This window comes from Symphalangus syndactylus, chromosome 13, assembly GCF_028878055.3.
Source record: "Symphalangus syndactylus isolate Jambi chromosome 13, NHGRI_mSymSyn1-v2.1_pri, whole genome shotgun sequence".
Lineage (NCBI taxonomy): Eukaryota > Metazoa > Chordata > Mammalia > Primates > Hylobatidae > Symphalangus > Symphalangus syndactylus.
Genome location: NC_072435.2, coordinates 58900813 through 58922119, shown reverse-complemented (window position 1 = coordinate 58922119; position 21307 = coordinate 58900813). Strand labels below are relative to the sequence as shown.

At 54.9% G+C, this 21307-nt stretch overlaps 1 protein-coding gene across 5 annotated transcripts; it reads right to left on the bottom strand.

The window, feature by feature from the left end:
- Positions 1-429: 429 nt before the first annotated feature.
- On the bottom strand, positions 430-20470 carry MAG (myelin associated glycoprotein). 5 transcript variants are annotated; one of them, XM_055237655.1, is made up of 12 exons: positions 20373-20430; positions 19171-19435; positions 18261-18316; positions 17103-17171; positions 16577-16945; positions 14173-14469; positions 13668-13925; positions 11449-11709; positions 4072-4359; positions 3590-3686; positions 2221-2320; positions 430-947 (listed from the first exon to the last, which is right to left on the bottom strand). In XM_055237655.1, the coding sequence occupies exons 2-12, from the start codon at positions 19188-19190 to the stop codon at positions 783-785; spliced, it is 1980 nt and encodes a 659-aa protein (XP_055093630.1). In that variant the 5' UTR covers positions 19191-19435; positions 20373-20430; the 3' UTR covers positions 430-782. The 5 variants fall into 5 exon arrangements, with proteins under 5 accessions (XP_055093630.1, XP_055093631.1, XP_055093633.1 ...); XM_055237656.1 differs by having other exon boundaries at positions 19363-19435; XM_055237658.2 differs by lacking the exon at positions 19171-19435 and having other exon boundaries at positions 20373-20470.
- Positions 20471-21307: the final 837 nt, after the last annotated feature.

Here is a 21307-nt window from a genome sequence, read left to right as displayed (position 1 = left end):
GATCTGTGGCTTGCCCTCCAAGCTGCAGGGACCAGGAGGTAATCTCAGTGCAGGAAGCCGGACAGGTGTGGGACAATAGGGAGTGGTGGGGACTGCGGCCAGTTCACAGGACCCTCCCTTTCAGCAAGTCATGGCCACGTACAAGTGCAAACCTGGCGCTGTCAGCTGATCTGACTGCGGCAGAAACCAGCATGAGGATTTTTATGTGAAATCACCCATAAGTCAAACCAGACCCAGCTCACAGCTACCAGCTCAGAGTGGGAGCAACTTAATGGCCACTGGCCCTGGGTTCAAGGCTAAAATCCCTGGGCCCTTGCCTGCATACCGGGCTCAGCCGAGGGCAAGGAGAAATTCTGTCATCGTTCTGTAGACGGTGGGATGGCAGGCTGCCCAAAGACGGGTCAGAAAGCATCAGGATTTAGACTGGCATTTGGCTTCGGGGCATTTATTTCATGTCCCTTTTGTACAGGCCCCAGGGCCAGGTGTGGGGGCAGGAGACCAGGCAGGAAGTAGCAATAAATAACACGGACAGACAGAGCTCCCCTCCAGACAGATGAGGGTAAAGGAGGTTAGAGAGGAGCCTTAATGAGGGTGTGGGGGTGCTGGCAGGGAGGGGCAGCTGGGAAGGAGGGGGAGGTCAGGCCCCCAGGACCTCACTGTCACCTGCCTCATTCCCCTCCTGCCCCAGCCCCCGCTACTTTTGGGAGGAAGGGAGCCCGCAGCCAGTGGGGGCCAGCGAGGGTCCTGAGGGGGGTCAGCCACGCAGGCTGCCCCCAGCTCCTTCACTTGACCCGGATTTCAGCATACTCAGCTAGCTCTTCCGTCAGCGTGTAGCTGTCCTTGGTGGGCCGTTTCCCCAGGTCCGAGTGAGAATAGCTCAGGTCCAGCTCTGGGGGTTCACCCCGAAGGCCCAGCAGCCTCCTCTCAGATCCCAGGCGCCTCTCGCTCTAGGAGGGGAAACCACCCATTAGCAGGGTCCTGCTCCCTGCCTTTTCCCGATGCAGAGGCCAGAGTGTTTGCGCCCTCAGAGCTCCTGAGTTCAGTCCCAAATAAATCCCTGCGAGAACCTCCTTTCTCAAGGACCGCAGGCCCAGCGAGCCCCGCGGTCACCGGGTCCCACTCTGGAGCTTCTGCCAGTGTTAATCATTGCTGAGCTTGAAATTTGCCTACAAATTCAGTTTCTCCAGGAAGCTTTCTTCTTCTTCTTCTTTTTCTTTGAGACCCAGGCTGGATTGCAATGACTCGATCTTTGCTCACTGCAACCTCCAATTCCTGGGTTCAAGCAATTCTCCTGCCTCAGCCTCCCGAGTAGCTGGGATTACAGGCGCCGGCCAACACACCTGGCTAATTTTTTGTATTTTTAGTAGAGACGGGGTTTCACCATGTTGGCCAGGCTGGTCTCAAACTCCTGACCTCAAGTGATCCATCCGCCTCAGATTCCCAAAGTGGTGGGATTACAGCTGTGAGCCACTGCCCCCGGCCAGGAAGCTTTCAACATAGGAGTTTTGAGGGCACACAATTTAACCCCGAACACCTTTTTGGGTGAAAGCCACCTAGTCGGGACCCCATCTTTCCAAATTCCTGGAAATACCTGGTTTGGTACGTGCCCCCCCATGGGTCCTGCATGGGTCCGTCCTCAATCTGGGAGGTGCTGCAGGTGACATGTGGGTTCCCCCCATGCTTCCCACCCCTCCCTCCGCCCCCTAGCCACAGGAATTTGGACACACAGGACGGTGGCCACAGACAGAAGGGAGCTGCAACAGGACAGACTAGACAATGCCAGCACCGCCGGGCAGGCCCAGACGTCACCAGAGACCACCTTGATGCCTGACAGGGACACACGGACATGCATGCCAACCCCAGGGCCCAAGGAGGGCCCAGAGGAGGGCACCCTGAGGCCCCCGGAACCTACCTCCTGGGGCGCTCAGTGAGATTCCAGGATAGAAACCTCTTTGGACTATTGGAGAAGGAAATGCAGTCACAGACACAGGCAAGGAGGGGAGGGGGCCCTTAGGCCCCACATCCCATCACCCCCTACACAGCTTCAGCCTGGGCACCTCCTCCCCAGCCTCCAGGTCCAACCCAGCCCCGGAATGTCCTTCCTCTCCTCCTGTGAGAGGCCGCTCCCACTCCCCTGCCCCTTGGCCTCACAGGCTCTTCCCACGCCCTCAGTGTCCCTGGCATCCAGGTTCCCAGGCCAGCCTGGAGCCTGGTCCTTACCTCGTACTTCTCTGGTGCCCCAGAGATGCGGAAGTCGCTGCTGAACAGGACGGGAGGGTTGTCCCCTGCTGAGAAGCTGGGGCTCTCTGTCACGTTCTTTCTGCAGGGCAGGACTCGTCAGACCTCCCTCTGCCCTCCCTTTCTGCACCCGCACATGTTTTAGGAGTTTGGCTCAGGGGACCTCAGAGTTCTCCCACTCATCTCTAAGATGTGGCAAGCAGCCCTTTCAGAACCACCAGCCTCTCCTACCCACACGGCCCATCCTTCCCACCTCTGTGGCCCCTGCCCGGCTGGGGACGAGTCACCTGGCCCCTGAGCTCTGCCGTTTTTCAGGATCCCCGCCTGGATTCTCCAGGTTTCCCTCATAGGCTCTGGGTCTGTCTGCCCCTCTTGCCGCCAGGATGTAGGCAGAGGGGTTAATTTATTTCTCAGGACAGCTGATGTGTGTGCGCCACAAGGAAGAAACACGTCTGCAGCTGAGTTGGGCCAGGTGGGTGTGGTTTGGGGCTGGAGAGGCTTTCTGTCTGTCTGTCTGTTTGTTTGTTTTTAGAGACAGGGTCTCTCTTTGTCACCTAGGCTGGAGTACGGTGGTGACATCACAGCTCACTACAGCCTCAACCTCTCAGGCTCAAGCGATCTTCCCTCCTCAGCCTCCAGAGTAGCTGGGATCACAGGCACATGCCACTATGACTAGCTAATTTTTTCATTTTTTTGTAGACGGGGTCTCCCTATGTTGCCCAGGCTGGCCTCTAATTCCTGAGCTCAAGAATCCTTCCACCTCGGCCTCCCAAGTAGCTGGGACTACAGTGTGTGCCATCACGCTGGCTAATTAAAAAAAAATTTTTTTAGAGATGTGGTCTTGCTATGTTGCCCAGGCTGGTGTCAGATTCCTGGCCTCAAGCAATCCTTCCGCCGTGGCCTCCTAAAGTGCGGGATAACAGGTGTGAGTCAACGCACCCGGCCAAGGCATATTTTTTTTTTTGCCACAGATGTGTGTAATCTTTGGGGCTTCTGGCATCAAGTAGACCTGCTGCTGTGGCTGCAGGGGGTACCTGGACTTTTCCCACCACACTGGAGTGTGTAGGGGAGAGTTCCTAGAGGTAGGGAGGCTGTCAAAATAGAATATGGGGAAACAGGTCTCAAATGATGTGTGTAAAGGGCTCAGCCGAGGCTCTGGCATGCCCCTGACCAGCAGGGGCTGGAATTAACAGGAACCCACTCTCCTCTGTCCAGCTGAACATTCCCAGAATAGAATCTGCCTCCTCTACACTTATGGTACTGCCTTCCCCACCCACTCTGGGCCTCCATCTCCCACCAGGTCCCCTTTTTGGAGACTCCCATCCCCAGATCAGCCCCGGCTGGCACTCACTTCCTGCGTGTCTGGGTAATGTAGCAGACGATGGCAATCAGGATGGCAAAGGCGACCACGGCGCCCACAGGCCCGATCTTGGCCCACATCAGTCGATCTGAGGACAGAGAAGACCCAGGGGCCCTTAGGACTATGGGTGGTGGTGACGACACCTGAGAACTTTGGAGACGTGCTGGGGTGACAGTCAAGGTATTCACACAGCGGGGGCATCCTTGCACTGACTGATCGGCATGGAGCCTCCTCGTGCCAGGGCAATCCCTTTCGTGCTAGAGGGCCCTGGGGAGGGGCTCATACCTCAAAGGTCGGAGCAAACTCGGGTCAAACTCAGGGCAGCTTCTCCTCTCCAACCGGAAAGGGAGCATTTGACCTTTTTCTCAATCTGCATAGCCCATGCTCTGTGGCTGTTGGTCAGCCTTGGGAGCTTGGATCCAAGACGAGCCCGCTCCCTCCTGTGGCTCCCACCCCAAGTCCACGCCACTCACGGGCTCCCTGGAAGGGCAGCTCCAGGCTCTTGGCGCCATAGAGGTTCCTCGCGGTGCAGATGACGCGGGGCGGGGCCTGGGCCTGCCCCCGCAGCGTGAGGATGCTGGTGAGCACGAGGCCGCTGCGCTCCGAGTACACGAACTCCCGCTCGCTCTCGTTCACGGTCACATTGCGCGACGGCAGCTCAAAGGCCACGGACGGCTCCGGGTTGGACTTCACCACGCACAGGCACTGCACCGTGTCTCGGGCTGCCGCGCAGTGGGACTCCAGGAGAAGCACAGGGGCGACTGCAGGGGCAAAATCAAGACTGAGGGTGGCCCGGAGCCAATGCGAGGCCCGGCCCGGGAGACTCCTTGGCTCAAGGCAAGGCCAGCGTGGCCAAGGATGGGGGCGGTAGCTTCTTGTAGGGTCCTCCAATTTCCCCTCCTTTTTTCTGTGTCCTGAGAGTGCCTTGACCTCACTACGACCCCGCCGGCTGCCTGTTTTCACTGCAAGCTTCACTAACCCACGCCTGGGGCCTTGAACATTCCCAGGCACTGATAAAGGTGTTTAGGTTGTTGCTCAAAACACTAAAAGAGGCTGGGCACGGTGGCTCACTGCTGTAATCCTAGCACTTTGCGAGGCCAAAGAGTGGTTGGATCACTTGAGGTCAGGAGTTTGAGAACAGCCTGGCCAACATAGTGAAACCCTGTTTCTACTAAAAATACAAAATTAGCCAGGTGTGGTGGTGCACACCTGTAGTCCCAGCTACTCGGGAGGCTGAGGCAGGAGAATCGTTTGAGCCTGGGAGGCAGAAGTTGTAGTGAGCTGAGATCTCACCACTGCACTCCAGCCTGGGTGACAGAATGAGACGCTGTCTCAAAAAAACCCCAAACAACAACAACAAAAATGAAAGAATGAAAGAAACCAGCCCCAGCCCTGGGCCAAATTCCTTAAACCCGCATGTAAACCCATACCCTGACCCTCAGGGACATGTCTGGGTAGAATCTCCGTCTCTCTCGCCGTAGCACTGTGCAAGTTCCCCTCCCAAATGCTTTGGACTGATGATCACCTGGTGTTTAGTGCCTCTCTCTTTGGAATCCCAAGTGGCCTCATTTCGGGATGGTTTGGGGTGCTCTCTTGGGGCGATTCTTCTGGTGCCACTTTTGAGGCGACTCTAGCCTCAGGTTCAGCCTGGACGAAGCACTATGTCACAGGGACGGGCTGTTTCTCCTGGGCCCTGGCTCTTACACTCTCTCTAACCTCATTCACCTTGTAATACATAAATCAGATCATGGCACTCTCTGCTCAAAACCCTCCTTCTGTTGCTCCGTGGTTCACCTAAAATACAAATCCTTTATTTTTTGTCGTTTAGAGACAGGGTCTGGCCCTGTCGCCCAGGCTGAAGTGCAGTGGCAGTACTGTAGCTCATTTGCACTCCTGGCCTCTAGTGATCCTCCTGCCTTAGCCTCCCAAAGTGCGATTACAGGCATAAGCCACTGCACCCAGCCACACTTGACCATTTTTGACATGCAGAAAAAATTTCACATAGTTCAATGTAATATATACAGCAAAAAGTATGAATATTCACCCTAAATGAAATCAGTGTAGATTACAAACAGCCTTGCGTTCTTTAGGCCAGATTTTGCTGTCAAATCAGGGTGGTGCCAAATTTGCAAAACGCCTTTTGATTTTAAAGCTTTATGTTCAGAATTGCAGAGGACGGTAAATCTGTCATACTCATGATAGTTACTGGAGGATTTTTTATTTGTTTTTGTAGAGACAGGGTCTTGCTATGTTCCCCATGCTGGTCTTGAACTCCTGAGCTCAAGCAATCCTCCTGCCTTGGCCTCCCAAAGTGCTGGGATTTTAAGGCGCAAGCCACTGTGCCCAGCCCAAAATACAAAGTCTTTCATCTACAAGGCCCCTCAGGCCCTGCCTGACCACACGCTCTCTCCTTCTCTCCCCCTGGCTTAGTCCTTTCCAGCCACACCGGTTCCTTGCTGTGTCTCAAAATCGTGGAGCTTTCTCCCACTCCAGGGTCTGTGCGTTTCTCCCTCAACTTGGAACACTTCCATCAGTTGCCTGTGGAACGCCCTCCCTCGCTCCAAGTTGGCCTCTACCCACGCGGCATCTCCTCTGACCACCCAGGGAAGCTGCACCTCGCTCCACGTGTCATTCACTCCCTGCCTCCCTCAGTTCTCCTCCCCAGCACTCACCCTCCCTGCATCACACACTGATATAAGGGGCCTCCTGTTTCCATCAAGACAGGGGCTTGCTCCTTCTCCACTCTGGGCCCCACACATAGAAGGGAGGAACCATGGAACTCTCCCAGCCCCCGGCCTCCCCAGACCCTTGGGGCTCACACAGGCTTAGACTATCCCCTCCTTTCTGGCTTCCAGCCTCTGCTCCTTCCTTTCAGTCTGCGCTGCAGATGCCCCCCACTTCCTCCCCTAAAGCCCCCTTGAACCCCAGCCCTCCCTCACCCATGAGATTTCCTTCTGCCACTAGCACCAAACACCACCCTCCACCCAAAGTCACTTGGTTGAGCTTTGCTGCCACTGGATTACAAAAATAGTACTGGTAGGTTTTTTTTTCTTTCATTTTCCAAAACAGGGAATTATTATTATTATTATTGTTATTACTATGATTTTTGAGACAAAGTCTCTCTGTCGCCCAGGCTGGAATGCAGTGGCGCGATCTCTGCTCACTGCAACCTCTGCCTCCCAGGTTCAAGTGATTGTCCTGCCTCAGCCTCTTGAGTAGCTAAGACTATCGCTTCTCGGCCTTTTGGCTAAGATCAAGTGAGTAGCTAAGACTACATGTGCGTGCCACCATGCCTGGCTAATTTTTGTACCAAAATACGAAATTGTATTACAGCACAGAACGCTGCTTTTTAAACTATGTTCTCTTTCTCAGCCGGAGAGTCCAGCACCCTCCTTGGCTTTCTCTAGACTGAGAACTGGTTCTCAGTGAGTTCTCACCAAAACCCACTTACACACAGGCAAGAGACCCTTGGCTCACCTACCCCACGTATTTTCAATTGCCAGCAAAAAGAATGTGCCGGTAACGGTGGTGGACCTGGGAGTCACACGGGCACACAGATTCATGGCAGGAATGGGAACCTCTGCGCATACGTCTCTAAGTCTACTGAATAAAAAGTCCTGTTCGGGCAGAGATGCAATATGCTTGCTATAGCGTTAACCAGCTAACACACCACAGAGTACATTAATAACAGCGAACCTGAACCGACAGACATGAAACTTTTTCAAAGCACTTCCACTCAAGACAGCCCCGCTGGTGCTCTGGTGACACAGTGTCCGACCTGGATGTTGGCGGAACGCCGACACCCTGCTGATGCACGTGCTTAGTATCTTTTCAGACAACCTGTGAAGCTGCGGAAACTGTTATGGGACTCTAGACAAACCTCTAAGACAAAGGTACAAAGAATGAGGAGTTTGTGGTGGGATGGATTTGGCTTGAATCCCAGCTCTGCCATCTACTGGCTGGGTGAGGCCACTCAGCCTCCTGGGCCTCCAGGATGGAGTTCTCATCTGTGCAAACCAGGGGGTTACAGTCAGTAACTCACAAGGGGCTACGGGACTCCGAAGATAGGCGCGCAAGTGTGTTGTAAACACTTAACATCCCAGCCGGGCGCGGTGGCTCGCACCTGTCATTCCAGCACTTTGGGAGGCCAAGGCAGGAGGATCACTTGAGCCTAGGAGTTTGAGACCAGCCTGGGCAACAGAGCAAGATCCCATCTCTATAAAAATTAAAACATTAACTGGGCATGGTGATGTGTGCCTGTAGTCCCAGCTACTCAGGAGGCTGAAGTGTGAGAATCAATTGAGTCCAGGAGGTTGAGGCTGTAGTGAGCGATGATCAAACCACTGCATTCCAGCCTGGGCAACAGAACAAGATCCTGTCTCAAAAAAAAAAAAAAAAAAATACGTAACATCCCACCCAAGTACTCATGGGTAGATAGACAGAACCATTCCAGCAGAGAGGTCACATGAGCAAAACCTCAGCAGCAAAACACACAACAAATATTTAACCTGGAGTCCAAAGGAAAAATCAGTGAGAACGATGATGACACCCAATATCCACAGAGTACGTAGCACTATGAACACTCGGTATTGTTCTCTTAGTTCTTCTTTTTTTGGGGGGAGTGGGGGGGTGGGACAGAGTCTTGCTCTGTCATCCAGGCTGGAGTGCACTGGCTCCATCTCAGCTCACTGCAACCTCCACCCCCCTGGGCTCAAGCGATTCTCCTGCCTCAGCCTTCTCCGTAGCTGGGACTATAGGTGTGCGCCATCACGCCTGGCTAATTTTTGTATTTTTAGTAGAGATGGGGTTTTGTCAGGTTGGTCAGGCTGGTCTCGAACTCCTGGCCTCAAGTGATCCAACTGTCTCAGCCTTCCAAAGTGCTGGGATTACAGGTGTGGGCCACCACGCCCAGCCTAATTCTCTTAGTTCTCACAGCCATCTTTGTGGTAAGATACTGTTATGAACCCTTGCTAAGGGTTGCAAAGCTGAAGTCACTTGCCTGAGCTCAGGCAGGAGGATGGGGACAGAGCTGAGATTCTAGCCCAGGTCTGTTCAGCCCTATTGGGACTGGATGCCAGTCAAACTTCTGTTTCCTTGTATTAAACTGGGGTGAATAATGGTACCCTCCCCACAATCACATGGTTGTAAGAACAAAATAGGTCAATACGTACAACGTACTCAAGCTAGTTCCCTAGACATCTCAGGTACTCGGTAAGGTTGCACGCTTCCTGCATGCCCCGTGCCGTTCAGGGCTCTGGGGTTGGCAGGCAGGACAGAAGGCCCTGCTCAAGGGTCACCACCATTGTCAATGAACATTGGAGACCTGGTGCCAGGGAACATTGACTGTGTGGAGAGGGAGGGGGCCTGAGGGTTGCACTCTCCAAGGGCAAGCACTTTGACAGGCCTGGGTGAAGAGTGGGGAGCTGGCAGGTGGGGCGGGGGATACGGCCACTGCTCCCCTCAACTCTAGCAGGGTGAGGCCTGCACACTCCACATCTGCCTGTGTGTTCGTTTTCAAGAGAAGCCAGATTGAGTCCTGGAGTGCTAAGAGCTGTGAGGGAGGTGAGGCAGCCAGAGGTTTAACAGCTGGGGCAGACAAGAATCTGGAAGTATCGGGCTCGGACCAACTTTTATAGCTGCTTGGCCTCAGGGAATTCCGCCCTTGAGTTTTCTCCTTGGTAAAGGGGATAATGATAACACAGCCCTGTTTCACAGGGTGACCCTAGAATTGAAAATGAGCCAGATAGGCTGGGCATGGTGGCTCACACCTGTAATCCCAGCACTTTGGGAGGCCGAGGCGGGTGGATCACTTGAGGCTAGGAGTTGGAGAACAGCCTGGGCAACATGGAGAAACCCCGTCTCTACTGAAAATACAAAAATTAGCTGGGCGTGGTGACACATGCCTATAATCCCAGCTAGTTGGGAGGCTGAGGCAGGAGAATCGCTTGAACCTGGGAGGCAGAGGTTGCAGTGAGCCAAGATCGTGCCACTGCACTCCGGCCTGGGCGACAGAGCGAGACTCAGTCTTGGAAAAAAAAAAAAAAAAAAAAAATGAACTGAGCCAGAAAACAGCTGTAGAGGATTCAAGGTCTGGCCCAGGGCAGGCCCCTAACGCACATTTGCTGCCCGCTGCTCTTACTATAAAGGAGAGATCTGCTCCCCACTGGAAAATGTATGTGAGGTGGTGCTGCATTCTTGTTCAAGTACGCCCATCGGCTCCTCTCTCTGACTCTTAAACTTAAGAAGCACTGGTGTGGGGTGTAACGGGGAACAGGGGACAACCAGATGGGGAAGCTGGCCCAGGATAGCACGCATAGATGGAGGGAGCAGGGGACCACGCAGCCCTGCGCCAGGATCACATCAACCCCGCTAGGGAACAGAACCAGGAGGGAAAGTGCCCGAAGATTATAGGTCAGCAGGAGAGGGACGGCTTTGCCATGAGAGGTTGCCCCCGAGGACTAACCTGTATCTGCCATGTACTGATTGTCGCCATGTACACAGCACAGAGCATGTACTGTGTAGCAGACACTGCATTGAATTCTTTGCATGTTGAATATCATCAAACCTTCTGGCAAACTTGTGTGGTGGGGGCCATTGTGGGCATGGTGAAGACCAGAGAGGTGAAGTTTGGAGAGGAGTGCTAGAAGCCAACAGGAACTTGGGAGGAAGCAGGGGAAATGGAAACAGGAAGGCAACATTCCAGAGGGAGTTGTTTAAGGAAGGGGAGTCAAAACTGTGACTTGGCTGCTACAACCTGTAGTGATGGCTGTGGGGGTAGGGGTGGTGGGAGATGGTGGCACAGTCCGTAGTGAGGAGATGAGAGGCACTGGCCAGCGGTGCAATGGTGAGTTTCATTTCCAAGACAGTAGCTTTTTATGTGCATCTATGTCATCTCTCCAGCTATTCTGTACCTGTTCATAAGTGTGGTGTCTTCTCAGCCCCTCCACCTCTCACAGAGCCGCACAGCCTTTTGTGTATAACAATTACCCCATCAATGTATTCTGCTGTCTTAACATAGGATGAGGTCAGCCTTGGGCAAGGAAGAAGAATGGAACCAGGCTGCCTGGATTCAAACCTCAAATTCTGCCATTTCCTGGCTGTGGGAACTTAGGCAAGTGGCGTAACCTCTCTGGGTCTCAGTTTCCTTCTCCGTAAACAGGGGAACAGTAATAGAACCTCCCTCATGAAGATGTCATGAGGATGAAATGAGTGGGTTGCTGTACAGCGCTTCCAACAGTGCCTGGTACATAGCGACACTCTACACAGGTTAGAGATCATGGTCATTGTTCTGGTTAATGCAGAGGGGCAGTAGCCACAGGATCCAGAAATTTCACTGGTCAAAAGCCCACCCCAGGCTGGGCGTGGTGGCTCATGCCTATAATCCTAGGACTTTGGGAGACTGAGGTGGGCAGATCATCTGAGGTCAGGGGTTCGAGACAAGCCAGGCCAACATGGCGAAACCCCGTCTCTACTAAAAATACAAAAATTTGCCAGGTGTGGTGGCGAGCACCTATAATCCCGGCCACTCAGGCAGCTGGGGCAGGAGAATTGCTTGAACCCAGGAGGCAGCGATTGCAGTGAGCCGAGATCATGCCACTGCACTCCAGCCTAGGTGACAGAGCAAGACTCTGAAAAAAAAAAAAAAAGCCCACTCCCGGATGTGGGAACACAGTATTCTCAGATGGGATTTTATTTTCCTGCTGTGAATTCAGCTTCCCTGCCCTCCCTTCCTCGTCTCTGCAGAGGACAGGCAAAGCCAATACTGATTGGGATGCGTGGGCACCCACAGTAACCCTGGTGTCCCCCACGGAACCATCCATCCCCAGCGTAGGGGAGCAGAAGGTACTCACACTCCACAGACAGGTTGAAGGCGGTGGCCCTCTGGCCATACTGGTTCTCAGCCACGCACCAGTACTCTCCATCATCCTCGGGCGACACGGCTGGCAGCTCCAGCTGCAGCTCGCTCTCGTAGATGACTGTGGCCAGGATCTGCTTCTCCTTGAAGATGGTGAGAATAGGGTCCGGGTTGCTCTGTGTGGAGCACAAGATAGAGACCGTCTCCCCCTCTACGGCCACCAGTGTCCCGTTCACCGTCGGCTTCCAGGGTGCATCTGCGGGGTGGGATGGGACTGATGGTCAGCACCCAGGAGGTGCTTCTTCTGCCAGCCAACTACCACCCCCAGATATGACCCCAGATCCCACCCCAAACCTAGCACACTGGTTCAGGAAGGCTCAGGTGACCCCAGTCCTGGCTATCTCATTTCTAAGAACAGCAGCTTCGTAGCCAGAGTGCTTGTCTTCAGATCCCAACTCTACCCCTGTCCAGTTGTGTGTGGACCCACATCTTAACCTCTCTGGGCCTCACTTTTCTTATCTGGAACAAGGCCCATGTGGAAAGAGCCGATGTAATTAAATAAAATATATATTTTGTAAGATGGGAAGAAGTGTGTAGAGAAAAATAAAGGGGCTGACGGTATGGAAAATCAGGGTAGTTACAGTTTGGGATAGGATGATGGGGGAAGGCTTCAGCGAGCCTAGGAGGTGGGCAGAGCCAGCCGTGGGAATGCCAGGGGGAAGATTGCATGTCAAAAGCACACAGGAGGCCGAGCGTGGTGGCTCACACCTGTAATCCCAGCACTTTGGGAAGCTGAGGCAGGCAGGTCACCTGAGGTCAGGAGATCGAGACCAGCCTGACCAACATGGCGAAACCCCGTCTCTACTAAAAATACAAAAATTAGGCTGAGTGTGGTGGCTCACGCCTGTAATCCCAGCACTTTGGGAGGCCGAGGTTGGCAGATCACGAGGTCAGGAGTTTGAGACTATCCTGGCCAACATGGTGAAACCCTGTCTCTACTAAAAATACAAAAATTAGCCAGGTGTGGTGGTGTGCGCCTGTAATTCTAGCTACTCGGGAGGCTGAGGCAGGAGAATTGCTTGAACCAGGAAGTGGGAGGTTGCAGTGAGCCAAGATTGCTCCATTGCACTCCAGCCTGGTGACAGAGCCAGACTCTGTCTCAAAAAAAAAAAAAAAAAAGCACGCAGGCGCTGTGGAGTAAATGTTGGCTGGGGCTGTCATTATTAATATCCCCAGTGCTGGGCACTTTGCCTCAATACACATTTGTGAATGAATGAATGAATGAATGGTCTGTCTTTGGTTCTCAGCTAAGAATCCTCTTCTGACCAGCACCCTTCTTGCTGGCCCAATAATATAAATGTGCATACAAGGGGCTGGATGAGGCCTGAAGTCCCCTCAACCCTCTCATTAGAACTACAATGGAATTCATTTAAAAATGCTGATTCCTGGCCGGGCACAGTGGCTCATGCCTGTAATCCCAGCACTTTGGAAGGCTGAGGCAGGAGGATCACTTGAGCCCAGAAGTTTAAGACCAGCCCAGGGAACATATCGATTCTCTGTCGCTACAAAAAAATAAAAAATTGGCTGGGTGTGGTGGCACCTGCCTGTGGGCCCAGCAGCGCAGCAGGCTGAGGTGGGAGGCTCTCTTGAGCCCAAGAGTTTGAGACCAGCCTGGGCAACATAGCAAAATCCCACCTTTACAAAAAAAATCTAAAAATTAGCCTGGTGTGTGGTGGTGCACACCGGTAGGCCCAGCTGCTCAGGAGGCTGGGGTGGTAGGCTTGCTTGAGCCCAGGAGTTTGAGGGCAAGCGGTGCTATGATGGTGCCACTGCATTCCAGACTGGGCAACAGAGCAAGACCTTGTCTCCAAAAAATTTTTATAAAGTCAAATGCAGATTCCTGGGGCCAGGCCCACATCAAGTCCCAGAACAGCCAGGAGCTGCCCCCAGGAAGCTGCAGTTAACAGGCTTCCTTAGGAGGCAGGCCTGGGTCTTGTCCTGGAAGGAGGGTGAGGCAGAGCAGGTGTTCCCCAGATTCTTGTGGAAAGAATGAAGGTACACCTTGACCTGCAACCCTCCTGTCCACCTTGGCCTCGACCGTGTTTATGGCCGGTCCCCTGCGGGACCCAGCCGGTTCTCGCCCTGGATGAGGCCCCTTTCCCTTTATCTCTCGGCTGCAGGTGGGCGTGTGGACGCACAGGGTGGGCCACTCACACATGACACTGAGCCCCACGGTGCGGTTGTCCTGGCCATAGGCATTCTCGGCCAGGCAGGCATAGACGCCGTCCTCGGCGGGGGTCACCTCCTCCAGCTCCAGGAGCAGGCTCTCGGCCACCGCCTCCCGGAGGACTGTCCCGTCCCGCATCCAGGTCAGCAGAGGCGGGGGGTTGCTGTCAGCCCCACAGAGCAGGCTCACGTGGGAGCCCTCGATGGCCTCCACCGAGGAGTTCATCTCCACAATCACCGGGGGGTCTGAGGCCCGCGACACAGCGAGGTTAGTGAGCAGGTGCTGGGGACCCGGCCCAGTGCCCTCTCCCAGCCCGGCCCCGCCCCAGGACTGCCTGGTTCCGCCCCCGTCCCACCCAACCCCCCAATCCCTGCCTGGCCCTGGTCCTGGCCCCGCCTCCATCACGGCCCGGCCCCGCCTCCGGCCTCATTCCCCAGGTCCACCCCCTCCCCGGACCCCGCCCCACCCCGCCCCGCCCGCACCCAGGCTCACACTTGACGTCCAGGCTGGCGTAGCCCTCGAACTGCAGGGTGGTGTTGGGGAAGGAGGCCTGGCAGCCCAGCCTGTGGCCGTTGGCCTCCCTCGTGGGCACGAAGTGCAGCAGCGACACCTGCACCCAGGTGCCTTCGTCCTCCCGCAGCCGGCCCAGCACAGCGGGCTCCCCCAGCCCCTCATGGCCCAGCCAGCTCAGCTCAGGGCGCAGCTCTGGGCAGTTGTCCGGCACCATGCAGCTGACCTCCACTTCCGTGCCTGCCACCACCTCTGGGGGCACCACGATGTTGGGGGTGTCTATATGAGGCGGGGAAAGGGAGGGCTGAAGAAGCAGCACTGGGCTATGGTCCCGGTCCTACCCCACCCACCCTCCTCCTTGTCCACCTCCATTGCTGGCAATGGTACTCCTCAACGGCACCGCCTCTGCTCCCTGCCTCCGGATTCAGAATTCCCTTCGCCCTTCCTCCTCTTGGTCACCCCGGAGCCCTCCACGGAGCCACCAGAGCGCCATCGTAATGAAAATCAGTGTTGTGGCCAGAGCACTTGACAGTGTTTAACTTGCCAGTTCCTCCCGCAAAGCGAGAGGGTGAGTACTGTAATTTTGCTCATTTTGCAGATGAAGAAACTGAGGCTGCAGCTGGCACCAGGTAACACTGGCTACAAACCCTGTGGCTCTGGCGTCAGCGTGGGCTCCCCACACCTCATCACTTCCCAAGCGGCTCTCCTCTCCCATGACTGCTTGGTTTACCCTCCACCGGGCATGTGAGCGTGTGTGTCTGTGTAGGTATATGTGTGTGTGTGTGTGGTGTGGGTGTGTGGTGCATGTGTGTAGTGTGATGTGTGTGGTTTGTGTAGTGTGTGGTGTGTTTGTGATGTATGTGTGTAGCATGTGGTTTGTGTGTATGGTATGTGTGCAGTGTGTGTTGTGTGTGTGATGTGTGGTTTGTGTGGTGTGAGTGTAGTGCATGGTGTATGTGGTGTGTGGTCTGTGTCATGTGTGTTGTGTGTGTGATGTGTGGTTTGTGTGGTGTGAGTGTAGTGCATGGTGTATGTGGTGTGTGGTCTGTGTCATGTGTGGTGTGTGTGTGATGTGTGGGTAGTACATGTATATGTGCAGTGTGTGTGGGGTGTTGTGTAGTTTGGGTCATGTGTGGTATGTGGTTTGCATAGTACGTGGTGTGTGTGTGGTGTGTGGTGTGTGTGTGGTGTGTGTGTTTGGTGTGGTGTGTGTGTGGTGTGTGGGTAGTGTGTGTGTAGTGTATGCAGTGTGTGGTGTGTGGTTTGTGTAGTGTGTGGTGTGTGCTTGGTGTGGTGTGTGTGTGGTGTATGTGTAGTGTGTGGTGTGTGGTTTTTGTGGTGTGGTGTGTGTGTGTGGTGTGTGTGGTGTGTGGGTAGTGTGTGTGTAGTGTATGCAGTGTGTGGTGTGTGGTTTGTGTAGTGTGGTGTGTGTGGTGTGTTTGGTGTGATGTGATGGTGTGTGGGCAGTGTGTAGGTAGCATGAGCAGTGTGTGGTGTGTGGTTTGTGTAGTGTGTGATGTGTGTGTAGTGTGTGGTGTGTGTGTGGTGTGTGGGTAGTGTGTAGGTAGAGTGTGCAGTGTGTAGTGTGTAGTGTGTGATTTCTGTAGAGTGGTGTGTGTGTGTACTGCACCTGTGCAGTCTCTTTCTGCACCAGGGTGAACCCGGCTCTCTCATAGGGACTCAGCGCTGAGGGCTCCAAGCAGCAGCACGGCTCAGAAATGAGGCAGGGGGATCCCTGAAATCAGGCAGTGTGCCCTATTCTGATTGCCATGTCTGGCCATAGCTGTATTCTATTTGGCTTAAAGGATTTAAAAAAAGAAATCTGAATCAGCAGCCAAAATTTAAGAATTAGGAGATTACACCAAAGAATCCAAAATTCTGGTTTATCTTGAAAATTCAGAACACCTGACAGCCACGGCCCTGCTTTCTGTTGGCCAGAGCTGGGGGCCACGTGCCAGGTGCTGCTCTGGGCGTGTGATGGCTTTTCACTATTGCCTTACGTGCTGTTCTTATCCCCATTTTACGGAAGAGAAAACCAAGGCCGAAGGAAGTGAAGACACTTGCCCAAGGTCACCACGATAAAGTGGGGACCCAGCAGCCTTGCCCCTACCCCCTGGCCCCGCTGCCTTTCTCCAGGTGTTTCCAAAAGAGTAGCAGCACCTGTTTCCCCCTGAGGGCAGCAAGACTATTTTGGGGCCCTGCTTTGTTCATGTCTGTCATCTGCATGGTCTGCGTGGGCCTTGAGGTTTGCACCCCCAGCCAAATCAGCACCTCCCGGATCTGCCATCCAGACCTGCTAGGGAAGGTGCGGGGAGGCCTTCCGGCCACACTCCTTCCCGCCCCGCTGCCCCAGCTCCCGGTGCCTGCACTACCGCTGGGGACTCACTGATAATATCCAGGACGCTGTGCTCTGAGAAGGTGTACTGGTTGTAGCCGCCCAGGTCCCCACGGAAGTAGTACTTCCCGCCCAGCTCGGGGCTGACGTTGCTGAGCAGGAGGGTGCAGTTTCGCAGGCCCAGGTCCCCCAGGAGGCGGCTGCGGCCCTGGAAACTCTCGTGGACTACTTGGGTGCGCGACTTGAAGACCACCGGCGGGTAGTTCTTGGGGTAGGGGCTATTGAAGTACCAGACACCATGCACCACTGCGGGCCGCAGCTCATCCGGGAAGTCAAAGCGGCAGGGGATGGAGACGCACGTGCCTTCGAAGGCCGAGATGGACGAGGGCATCCAGGCACCCCAGTGACCCCCTCGGGAAGCTGCGGGCAAGCAGGAGAGCTGAGGCTCAGGGACGCATCCTACCCAATCACCCCCTCTGGCTCCCATCCCCGACCACATGCCGGGGGCTGCAGGGACCCACCTCCAGCCTGCTCAGGGGCCAAGGCACTTGGGTCCCCAGCACCTGTCAGCCATTACCTGAAATCATAATCCAGAACAGAGGCAGTGCCGTGAGGAATATCATTGTGTACAGCGAGTGAGTGATCACTGGAAAGGGAGAGGAGACGGTTAAAGGCTGGTGGAAGTGAAAGGGGGTGTTCCATCTGGGCTTCAGGAAGGGGCCCATTCACATGTTAGCTGCTGCTGCTATTATTATTTATTTATGCATTTATTTACTTATTTTTCTGAGACAGGGTCTTGTTTCATCGCCCGGGCTGGAATGCAGTGGCACAATAACAGCTCGCTATAGCCTCAAAATCCTGAGCTCGTGTCGTCCTCCTGTCTCAGCTTCTGGTATGCTCCACCACACCCAGTTAATTTTTCTTCTTTTTTGTGAAATGGTTGGGGAGGTGGGGTCTCACTATGTTGCCCACGCTGGCCTTGAACTCCTGGCCTCCAGCAATATTCCTTCCTTGGCTTCCCAAAGGATTACAGGTGTAAATCACCATGCCTGGTCTGCTGATATTTTTTAACTTTACTTTTTGAGATGGGGTCTCAGCTCTGTCGCCCAGGCTTGAATGCAATGGTGCAATCATGGCTCACTCACTGCAGCTTCAATGTCCCAGGCTTAAGCGATCCTCCAGAGTAGCTGGGACCTCAGGTACACACCACCATGCCTGGCTAATTTTATTTTAGTTTATTTATTTGGTTATTGTTATCTTTTTTTTTTAGAGATGGGAGTCTTGCCATGTTCTATGTTGCCCAGGCTGGTCTTGAACTCCTTGGCTCAAGCGATCCTCCTGCCTCAGCCTCCAAAGTGTTAGGATTACAGGCATGAGCCACCTCACCCGGCCTGCTGCTATTAATTATAATTATAACCCCTTCTATGGCATTGGCCATGCGCCAGCCCTCACTGCTTATTCTGCTGTCTTAACCCATTTGATCTCTTTGAGGAAGATGCATTATCCTCATTTTATAGCTGAGGTCCAGAGAGGTTAAGTGACTCGCCCAAGGCCACACAGTTGGTCTGCAGTCTTAGCCGCATGTCCTGTCTCTATGCAGTGATGATGTGCTGATCATTATCTTTGTCACCATGATGCCCCTGGAGATCTCCAGAAAGTAAGAACCAGAGAGCCAAGGAAGGGCCAGCATTGCAAAGCTGAAGCAAGGGAAGAGAGTTGGTACCCTGCCCCTCACCTGAATCTCCCTGAGTTGGGGACGTCTTCTGGGTCCACCTGAAGCTGCCAGACAACCTGCAACAAGAGTCCCTCAGGTGCAAGGGGGCGGGATCGGGGCGCCCAACCCACCCCCGCCTCAGTATCTCCTGCATGGGTTGTGACCTGTTGTCAGGCTGCCCATGTGGCCTCCCATTGTGCCTGGGACCCTCCCACACAGCCTCGAAGCCACTGTCTGGCAACAACTCCCTCCAAGCTGGGGTGTCGGAGAACTGTGGGGGGGGAAGGGGGAACGACCGCATTGGGGTATGGGGGTGAGACTGAGGGGTGTGGCGAGTGGAGTGAGGGAGCAGATGTCCCACGGCCGGGGCCTGGGGGTGGCGGGCAGGGACCCAGAGCCATCAATGACTGGGTTTCACAGTCTCAGCATTCCCGACATGCCGCGTGAATTCCTGCCGCCCTCTCCCACCCCACAGACGGCCCCTGGTGTCCGCACCCTCACCAGAAGCGGGTCCCCGGTACAAAAGAGTCCTGTTCCCTCGGGGAGAGGGTGCTTTAGCCTGAGGGGGGCTTTCAGGGTAGGTGGGGAGTAAGAAAGGGGTCAGGCACTCCTGGCTGGGCTTTGAGCAGGGCCAGGAAGGCTCAGGGTGGGAGCTAGCGAGCCCCTGGCACCCTGTTGCTCTGTGGGTTGCCTTGGGGTTGGAGCCAGGGTTTCCAAGCAATTGCTTTTCCCAGCCTTCACCACCCTCTTCCCACGGACAGAGACACATGCACAGACACATCCAATCGCGGAGATGAAATGTGACAGATGTAGCCCCAGCCAGAAGGGGCAGGCACACACAGCAGAGACTCATACAGACACCCAGACAGGACCCTGAACACACAGACAGGCACGGGGACCCCTGTGCCCACAGGGATGGGCTGGCACTCACATAGTTCCCAAGGCATGCATGCAATGCCTCTGCTGCTGTCCACACACACCTGGACAGACACAGCCCTGGCATTCAGCAAACACACACACACACACACACACACACACACACACACACACACACACACACACACACACACACAGAGCCCGGCATGCATGCCAGGCTGACAAAGATGCAAGGAACTGCACACACACACTGAGGATGGCTATAGACGGATCCACTCAGACACGCGCCGATGGACACCTGGCCGATGCTGCCCTTGCACCTGTGACAGGAAGGTACAGGAGAGAGATGTGGATGAGGATGAGCACATGCCCGGGGAAACATGAAACAAGCAGGTAGACAATGCACTCTTAGCAGCGGGGAAAACAAGTTCTTGGGATGGGGGCCAAATCAACCTCAGCTATTACAATGTGTGTGGCCATAGTCCATAAACATATGTACAGCAGATCTGTTGGATTAAAATGCCAAGGGAAGGATGGGATGAGGACAAATGCATCTAAAAATTTCCTTAGTTGGGGCCGGGCGCAGTGGCTCACGCCTGTAAACCCAGCACTTTGGAAGGCCAAGTTGGGAGAATCTCTTGTGCCCAGAAGTTTGAGACCAGCCTGGGCAATATAGTGAGAGTCCCATCTCTTAAAAAAAAAAGTAACAAAAAATAAAAAGTTTCCTTAGTGGGGATTAATGAAGAAAAGTCGACTGAGGCTTCCAGAGGAAGGTGCATGGGCAGCCATGTGTGTGCACGCACACACACACACACACACACACCTGTTATGTGCCCAGGTGCTGGAATGCGGTCACTCACAGCCCACTGCCCCCATCCATCTCCCAGATTGCAGCCTGCAGGTGTCTGATCACCTGGACATCCTTCTATTCTTCGGCCAGACGCAGACCTCCTCCACCCCATCTGCCCAGCACTCAGGACCCCAAGGAAACCTCTCCTGCAAAACCTTCACCCACAAGGGGTGCTGAGGGGGGCCCTTTGTTCTCTCTGTGGTTTCTTCCCAGAGCCCCATCGCTGCCCCAGGGATGGTCCGAGCCCATCCCTAAAGCAGCCCCAAGCCACACTCTCCTGCATCCTAAATCAGTGGGGGTGCACAGCGACGCTCCCTCACCCAGAGCACCTGACCCTGCTCACGTCTGGGTGCCACTGCCCCGGTGCCCTGCTCCCCATGCCCTGGCCTCCCTGCCACCGTACTCACTTGGACTCAGTTGCTTCTGCACCTCTGCTCCGCCAGCCCAGCTCGCAGTCCCCTGCCTCCCAGGGTCTAGGCCCCCACTTGCCAGCCCCTCCCCTCCCCCTGGGTGCCAGGGGCCGCCTGCCTCCAGGGCCCAGCTCCTCCCTACCCCCGGGGGAGGGGGGCACAAAGGGGCCCTTGTCACCACGGGGCTCGGACTGGGCAGCCTGATGCCTGGGTTCTCCTAGCTCCTTCCTGGAGGGGTCAGGAGTGGCTGCCTTGCTCTCTCCCCATCCTCCATTCCTGTACACCCTGATTCTGGGTCCCGGGGGGGGGGGCAGTCTAATCTCTTTGGAAGTCCCGGGCTGAGGGACAGAGGCATTGTCCTCAGGGAATCTTGGTGGCAACATTAGGTGGGCAGCAGGAGGAGACAGGTCCTTTCCACCCTCAACGTCAATGTTACCTCCTCTTGCCATCTGAAATGACCTTCCGTGTTCACCAACTTCTTTCATGAGAACATGACCTCCACCAGGCCAGAAGCTTTGTCTTGGATATTCTCAATCCATCCTTGCTCATAGACAAGCTCCTGGCAGGCCGCTGAGCTTAATAAACAGCGTGGGTGGTTGAATGTGTTCCCCAGAGCCCCGGGGCACCTTCAGACTCAAGGCCTGTGCACCTGCTGCTCATTCTTCCTGGAAAGCAGTCCCCACTCCATAGCACTCCCCACTCTGGCACTGGCTGCCATTCACCCGTCCTGTAGGCTCAGCAGCCTGGGTGCCGCTTCCCTGGGAAGCTTTCCCATCTTTCCCCATCAGCCAGGCCCCTCCATTGCAATGCTGTCCTTTCCTTCTGTAGCCTTGGCAGGCTGGCCCGTGTGCACCCTAGGTCTGCCCGCCTCTGCCTCCCACTAACCCAGGAGCTCTCAGAGGCAGGGGCTTACCAGAAACCTATCTATCTCT

Excerpts from the sequence above, each read along its gene's own strand:
- MAG (XM_055237653.2), bottom strand. The coding sequence starts at position 18,540 with ATGCGGTCGTTCCCCCTTCCCCCCCCACAGTTCTCCGACACCCCAGCT. Across the intron at positions 14,470-16,576 it reads CAGCGTCCTGGATATTATCA|ACACCCCCAACATCGTGGTG; the intron begins GTGAGTCCCCAG and ends CGCCTCATATAG. Across the intron at positions 4,360-11,448 it reads CTTCAACCTGTCTGTGGAGT|TCGCCCCTGTGCTTCTCCTG; the intron begins GTGAGTACCTTC and ends TTGCCCCTGCAG.